We start from the raw sequence: 8,040 nt of genomic DNA on the forward strand, positions 1-8,040 counted from the left end.
ACCATCCATTACCATTGAAGACATCCAAACAACTAAATTTTTTACTACTTAATTTTATTACCATTACCGCCCTCTAATACCATATACCAAACGGGCCGTAAGTAGTTTTTGGTAAATATCACTATAGGCTTAAACAATTTGCATAAATAATTAGCTTATCAATCAATAATTAAATGAACAAACAATTCAACAATCATTTACTAAAGAGATCCTGAATCTTAATATTAACATATATCTATCTATAGATATAACCAAAATAAAAGACCCTAACACTATCTTGAATCCTAACGTCCGTTAAAGCGTTATGTCTGAAGAGCGAGTCAAACAAACGGCTCTCTATCCACATTGGTCTAAATTGGGCGACGGACGTAAGAAGACGTTATCACTATATCCCACCTAGAAGAAAATTCTAACGAAGGCACCTCCCTTAATCTTTCCTTTTGTTTTGAGTCAAATTACTTGAAGCCTGAAAGCTAAACTCCGTGTCGTGAACAAAAACCCAGACCAGACCCACTCTTTTTTTCAAGGGAATTTCCAAAAATCTCTTTTAATTCATCTCATCATCATCTCCTTTTATTTTTCTCAAAAATAAAAAACGCTTTTTTTTTTATTTTTTATTTTCTTTATCAGAATCTCGTGGAGTACTTGTTAATCTACACCCAGAAAAAGTGCAGAATCTGAGGTAATGTTCTTGCCTTTCATGTTTTGTTTTAAACTTTTTTGTTGACTGAATTGTGTTTACGGATTTTAATTGGGATTGATTTTAGGGTTTTATTTAATTCCTTTCTCTTGATCAATTTCATGAAAATTTTGGCTTATTGTTCCCCAAGTCTAAGTTTCTAGCTTTCTAGGGTTTTGATCAATTTGGGTGCATTTGTTTTGGTCTTTAGATGTACAATGTGCCTTTTTTGTCATATGGGTTGTTTGTATAATTGTTCCTTCTTAAAAGTTTGGAAGTTTTTTTGTATGGAATAGGCTATATGCTGTTAAATATTGAGGGATGTTGGATAAAATTGATTTATTTGACAATAATTTTTGTAAATACTTTTCAATTTACCCCTTTTGAGAGATTAAATGTGGAACAGGGGAATAAGGATGTTACAGTTTGCAGTTTCATACTCTTTTTGCTATTTTTGTGCTAAAAGATTGAGACTTTTTTGTGGTAGGAACCTAGAGATAATTGGGGAAGATTCTTTGATGAACAATTATGTTGGAAATTTGAGGCTTTGGTGAAAACCCACCTTGTTTTTGAGGCTTAAGTTTAGAATGTAGTTACCATGTGAATCTTGTAGTGATAGAAAATTTGCTTATTTGTGTTTCGGTTTTTGTGTGATTATGTTCCATTACTAGCTTTTCCTTGATGGTAGAAATTTTTTAACATGTTAGTGTGGTGATTACTGAATATATTGGTGATCCATTAGCTTGATCCGAGGAAGATAAATGGGTGATCATCTTGTTCTCTGCGTGGACCGATTGATTACATCAGACACTTTGCAATCTGCAAATGGTACCGAGGTTTTAGAGTCATCTGGAGATCGTCATAATTATCTCGCTGAATCATCCCATTCAATGGAACCCGAAATGGCGGTAGAAGATGGTGTGCCTGATGAAGAGCAGCCACTCATTCAGGGTGTTGAGTGCAGAATTTGTCAAGAGGAGGATACGGTAAAGAATTTGGAGGTGCCTTGCGCTTGTAGTGGCAGTTTGAAGGTAATCTTGTCATCTTTCTATTCTGTTGGGCTATTTGATTCTTGGCCATGAATTTGCTGTGGAATGCATTTTTTTCAATTCGGTTTATATCCTTTGTATAAAATGTATATCCTTTGTATAAAATGTCCATTCTTGATGGGGCCAAAAGTTTATAGTTTTTCGGTTTTCGATAATGTAGGACCTCTGTGAAAATAGTTTATTAAATTATGTGCACTTCTTATTTTTAGGAGTTGTGAATTATGTTTGCTATTGAGAGTCGACTAGCAACAATCTCTTTGTTTTTACAAAGGTAAAGTTGCATACATTTGACCCTAAACCGCTTTTAGAAAGACCTCAAATGAGAACCGCTTAATGACATTTACATAATGGGATGTTGTTGTATATTCTTTATAAATAGAGTCATGTACTTGGGTCACTAATATGGAATTTCCTGTATATTTTTTGGCTTCATAACTAGTACCATTTGATTCTTGGGGTTTGTGGTGAATTTTATGTTTAGCTACAACTGCTATTGTCCTTTTTGATCCATGGAGTTTGAGAAGGAAATCCATAGAAAGCTGTAATTAGTTCGAATTTTGTTGAATATATGTCTAGTGTATATTTTTTGTAATATGACCTCCCTTCACCCTTCTATAAGTATTGTTTAGATCTTTGGCTTCAAATAAATATTATTGGACAATGTTGGTATGATATTTAGAGTTTTTACTATCTTAATACTTTGACATTATTTATCGCATTTTGCTTTTAAGTATTTATCGTTTCAACTAACATTCATATATTACATTATTACTTAAGTAGAGGTGCTTTTTGAGTTATTTCTGTTGATTTTCCGTCTCTTTATGTATTGTGTAATTTTGAAACACATCTGGGTGAAGCATAATTGTTGTTGTCCGGTGGATTTAAAAAACGTGTTTTGGATATTGTACCCAACAAAAAAACTGTTTTGGGTTTCCGTTGGTGAGTGTATTTATTGTAGCTAATGCTTTGCTTATGTTTCAGTATGCACACAGGAAATGCGTTCAAAAGTGGTGCAATGAGAAGGGTGACACTATATGTGAGATTTGTCATCAGGTTTGTTTTTAGATCTTGAATTCTTGACTATTGGATGTTGCCATTATCTCTTTTGAATATTTCCACCAGTGCTGGTATTTAGTTTTATACGTTAATCAGGCCATTGACATTAGCTAAAACACTATTTTCTTGTATATAGTTGGTTACTTATTGTGTTAGCTAGCTGTTGTTTTTTAGAATCTTTGTTTTCTGGTACGATCGTAGTTTTTCGAACAAGTTTGTTGACACTATATGTGAGATTTGTCAACAGGTTTGTTGTATATCGTTTTTTTAAGCTTGGTCAAGAATCGACCAGGATATTTAGGTTCAGAATCTTGGATCTCATGAATCTGTTTCGAACAAGTTTGATACAATCTGCAATATTGACGATCTTGAACCAGTAACTTTGAATACACCAATTATATTACATTATTGAAGGACTTAATTAAAATATTAACTTCAAATCTTCTACTATAGAGGACATTTGCCCCTAAAATTAATACATCCCATAGGAAAACGTATACTGTTGATGTAGCATAAAATTTGCAATGGTTGATTTTGCGTTAACTCCCTTCTAAGTTAAAGTAGAACCTAAAGACTTCAGGTAGGATTAGGACGCTTGTTCAGGAGTTTAGTCAAGAAAAAAGTGCTGTTTCTTTATAAACATCCTGAATTAATAGAAAAATGAGTAACCATTTATGTTTAGGTTCCACAACAGTAACATCATTAGTTCAATCTTGATCTTAAAAAACACAGGAATAACAATTGAACAATAGAGAGAAAAAGGTGAAGAATGTTGAAAAATATTATTTAATACTCCTTCCATCCCATATAAAGTGTGACCTTTTGAAGTGAAAAAAACATAAAAGAATACCTTTTTATGTAATATTTCTTCCCTTATCTGTAAATTATCATCATATTAGATGTTTTTATACTATACAATTAGAAACATAATAATTATTTGGGATTATTACAATAGGCAAATATAACATGTTAAATGGTACAGAGGGAGTAGTACTTTATAAAATATTCTAATATTTTGTTGGGTCAAAAAGAGAGCTCTTTTTCTTCTGTATTATACACAACAACAACATTCCAATACCTCAATTTCATTAATCGACTCCCAATTTGTGGGGTAGGATGCATGCAACCTTATCCTTAATGAAAACAAAGGGGTTGTTTTTGATTGATCCATTGTCATCAGCGACTTCGTGTAAATAAAAAATGTGCATGATTTAATGAACCATTTTAATATTGTTTGTTAAAATCCAAACCAAAGAACTAAAAATCTTTGGTCCATCGAAATAAGGGACATTCCTTTAGTATTATAAATCATTAAATTTCAAAATGAAATTTAGATGATCTATTTATTTTGGTACAATTGTGTTTCTAAAAATAGATAACTTTCCATCTAACCCATATGTTGGGATTAAGGCTTTGGCCTTTGGCATTGTTGTTTCCGTTTTGACGAAATATTTCTTATTGTTACCCGAAGTAATGATGGCATGCCTGTTCTGAAAAGTTCGACAACGTGTTTGCAGCTTAAATGCGATATCAAGTGCTTGATAATTGTTCTTAACTCAGCTGTGGCTATGCTTGAATTTAAATTTGGCATTTTGTAAATATTTTTTTAATGGTAATGTATTGTTTTTGTTGTTGCCTTTTCAATATTACTTCATGAAGTCCTAACACACATAATGTATCGTGATTTTGGTGTGCAGCCTTATCAACCAGGTTATACTGCACCACCACCTCCCCCTATTGATGATACTACTATCGACATCGGGTAACTTACTTCTCGGTTTTCACTCTTTACCTATGTTCTTCCATCTTATGGTGCCTGCCTTAGGGATTTTTTCCTTTTTGCACATTTTAATCTGATCATTGAAATGAAAACTATCCTGGTTTCTTTTCTTTTCTTTTTTTTAAAGTTTTATTGTTGGGTATCAGATTCTAAAATGCTTATCTGCTTTGCAGTATTGTAAATCTTGTTTTTAATTTGTTTTGTTGTCTACAGTACTCAATGGACTGTGTCTGGTGCACCTTTAGACTTAAATGATCCGCGACTTTTGGCAATGGCGGCGGGTGAAAGACGTCTGCTTGAAGCTGAGTATGATGAGTATGCCGACACCAATGCCAATGGAGCAGCATTTTGCCGCTCTGCTGCCCTCATTGTAAGTTGGCATAACTTATTTACATCGATATCTGCTGCTTGTGTTCGTCATTTACCAAAATGATCATATTGAACTCCATAGTATCCTGTTAACTTAAGACATTGTGATTCATCAGATATAACTACTATAGAGCTTGGATAAATGGATTACCAGTTGCAACTTGCAATAATATTTGTGGGTGGGGGATAGGTTAGGACTTTTAAAATCTGTCCAAGATGCTATCTGTTGTAACTTCTACTGGAGATTTTATCAGAAGACATTGTGATTCATCAGAAAATGTTCTTAAACCGATTTGATCAGCAAGTTACCTGACGTGTTATTGCGTTTAATTATGCCCCATTTCCTATGAATTTGGATATTGTGAAGCTCTTTTTCGTGCTTTTCTGAGCTGAAATTTAGTCATAGGTGCTCAATGGCACTCATTCAATAGTGCTCTCTACCCCAAACACGTTATTTAGGATCTGTCTTTTTATTTGTTGTTCTATATCATCTTATGTCTTTATGCTTGTTATCATTTTGGTGTTGCTGATATGTCTTTTGGCAGTTGATGGCTCTGCTACTCTTGAGGCATGCACTCTATGTCACAAGTCCTGATGGAGAGGAGGATGATGTCTCCACTTTCTTCTCTGTGAGTAATGCTAATTGTTTGTTCATTTTCCGTCTTTTTTCTGCACGAGTTGTTGACTGATTGCGCGTTTGCAGCTTTTCTTGCTTCGAGCTGCTGGGTTTCTTCTTCCATGCTACATAATGGCTTGGGCTATTAGTATATTGCAACGCCGAAGACAAAGACAGGTTAGTTCTTTTAATTCTTGAGTGATCTTTTCTGACCTGTGTATGACATGTATGAAATAAGGCTTCATATTATTTCACTAAACAAGGAATGTGTGCATGTTTTCTGGTTTCCCCCTTCCCTTCTTCCTTTACATTCGTAGAGCTATGAAACATCGGAATACTTCAATGTGCCATCCTTCAGTCCTCATAGCCATGCTTCTTGTTATGCTAGTTGAACAACCTTGTTTTTCCATGAGACATTTCTTTTGACAATTTTGACTCGTCTTGAATACCTTGATCTCATTTTTTGTATTTATGAATCCAATTAATTGTGGATAAGGGATTATGTACTGCCATTCATTATCTTCCGTGTTATTGATATCGCACGTAGGAAGCAGCAGCATTGGCAGCTGGGGAAGTAGCATATGTGATACAGACAGGACAACATGGAGGTGTGCACTTCACCATAGCGCCTGGTCCTGCCCCTGCAGTCTCTCATCACCCCGAACCACATCAATTATCTGCTTAGCTTACCAATTGTGCCAATTTTTTTTGGCTTAAACAACATACCATGCTGTAACTTTCTCGTTAAGATAATTATACCATTGAAGGGTCTTGAGAGTTGAGACACTCTGCCCGTAGCTCCCGTCATTTGCTTGTATATATGAAAACAAACCATCATGCCCGAATCTTTGTACTTCATAATTCATTGCAAGCAACAAGTTACCGAGGCTTTTGATATCAGTCACTCGATTTTGCGTTATTGTGTTCCTTTCTTTTGAGTAGCTTCTAAAAGTACCAATGCTACCAAAGTAGCAGTAGCGGATATCAGCTTTCATCACAATGGGCTGTTTTATCGACAACCACAAATTTAACATATTTATGGTATGCGCGACATGTGTACTCGTTACTTGCTACCCAACTTCACCAGGTTTCTGGGTTTACAAGCTTGAACCATACCTTAAAGGGTCACTCCTTGTTGCTAACAATATCGCGAATTTTATAGCAAACTACTGTGAATGATATGATTTAACCGTAGTTTAGCCCCTACGTATCGATAGTGTTTCATCTAAATCAATCGAAGAATAATTGCAACACGTAAAAGTAGCAAAATCAAAGAGATAGAGAGAGTATATCACGCAACATATGTGAGAAATGGAACTTCAATGAGATTTCATTTAATGGAACATGACAAACAACAATATCATGGTCTCCTAAAACAAAATTAGATAGCTAACATAACTTGCTAACTTTGGCAAAGTATTTCTACACAAAAAGAAAAAAATCTATATGCAATTCTAACATTTTGTGAAGGATGCTCCATTCATTGGACAGAAATCAAGCTATTTGGGCAAGTTTTCAAGAGCAACCATCTGCGGTTTTTGCTATCCCGAAAGAGACTAATACTATGACATCCGATACAACCTCTCCCTACGCCTTACCTTTAAAGCCGACTTTTTTCGAGCAAATGCCTGCCAAATCATATCAACCGCATTCTCGGGCTGAGATGGGTACTGATACTCGAAATGATGGGCAACTTCCTTGAGTTTCTCCCACATCTTTGTCCACTCATTCTTCCCGATTCCCCCAAGAAGATTGACCAGGAATCCTGGTTTTACAGCATCTGACGCCCAGACAAACACACTGAACTCTGAGTAATTCAAGACATCCTCAAACGGTAGCTCGATGTTGTCGCTAATAATGACAGGGACACAATGGCTCACAATGGCATCAAATAGACGATTAGATGAAGGGGTATCTCCAGCTATGTTTAAGCAAAATTTAGAAGATCCCATCCCTCGGCTTGCTTGATGGACACCACTTCTTTGAGTACTTCCGAATGTGAAGTGCACATCCTTCTCATCTTTTAGGAGATAAAAAAGCTCTTGACGAATTATTCCTCCCTAAAAAAATGCAAACCAGAATTAGTCGAAGTAGCATGACATCAAATGAAGTTCATAGTAATCAAATTAGAAGAGGCGGCAACAAATATTATGAGATCAAACACATCATAAAATTTTCAAAGCATGTTCACACAAGCTTGAAAGTCACTACCTTATACAATATGTCTGAAACATCGTCATTAGGACATTATCATCATCATACCTAGTGTATCCCGCTAATGAAAAACTATGATCAGGGTCTGAAACATCGTCATTTTGGACATCTATACTCCAATTGATCGGCATGATGATAAAACTTCTCTTTTCAGTATAGATCAGATTTTCAGTCTAAGAATTCTAATGTTCTCAATCTAAAGCACCAACAAAACACTAGATGCTTTGCTCAACAGATGATAACATAAGAAGAAAACAAACACTCTTCGCATTGTAAT

The 8,040-nt window shown here is 35.1% G+C and overlaps 2 protein-coding genes across 4 annotated transcripts in view; one reads left to right on the forward strand and one right to left on the reverse strand.

Annotated features, from left to right (window-relative positions):
- Nucleotides 1-288: 288 nt before the first annotated feature.
- On the forward strand, nucleotides 289-6,453 carry LOC130797556 (uncharacterized). 3 transcript variants are annotated; one of them, XM_057660171.1, is made up of 8 exons: nucleotides 289-682; nucleotides 1,387-1,710; nucleotides 2,710-2,781; nucleotides 4,482-4,546; nucleotides 4,778-4,934; nucleotides 5,479-5,562; nucleotides 5,637-5,726; nucleotides 6,097-6,453. In XM_057660171.1, exons 2-8 carry the CDS (start codon nucleotides 1,441-1,443, stop codon nucleotides 6,232-6,234), a joined length of 876 nt encoding a protein of 291 aa, XP_057516154.1. In that variant the 5' UTR covers nucleotides 289-682; nucleotides 1,387-1,440; the 3' UTR covers nucleotides 6,235-6,453. The 3 variants fall into 3 exon arrangements, with proteins under 3 accessions (XP_057516154.1, XP_057516153.1, XP_057516155.1); XM_057660170.1 differs by having other exon boundaries at nucleotides 1,422-1,710; XM_057660172.1 differs by having other exon boundaries at nucleotides 1,422-1,710; nucleotides 6,104-6,453.
- A 91-nt stretch (nucleotides 6,454-6,544) lies between these two features.
- The window catches only part of LOC130797554 (probable arabinosyltransferase ARAD1), a 3,907-nt gene continuing 2,411 nt past the window's right edge, over nucleotides 6,545-8,040 (reverse strand). The window contains exon 3 of the mRNA XM_057660168.1: nucleotides 6,545-7,609. Coding sequence (XP_057516151.1) covers nucleotides 7,112-7,609 — 498 coding nt within the window. The 3' untranslated portion in view covers nucleotides 6,545-7,111. The remainder of the gene's footprint in view (nucleotides 7,610-8,040) is intronic.

Source organism: Amaranthus tricolor, chromosome 13, assembly GCF_026212465.1.
Source record: "Amaranthus tricolor cultivar Red isolate AtriRed21 chromosome 13, ASM2621246v1, whole genome shotgun sequence".
Taxonomy (NCBI): Eukaryota; Viridiplantae; Streptophyta; class Magnoliopsida; order Caryophyllales; family Amaranthaceae; genus Amaranthus; species Amaranthus tricolor.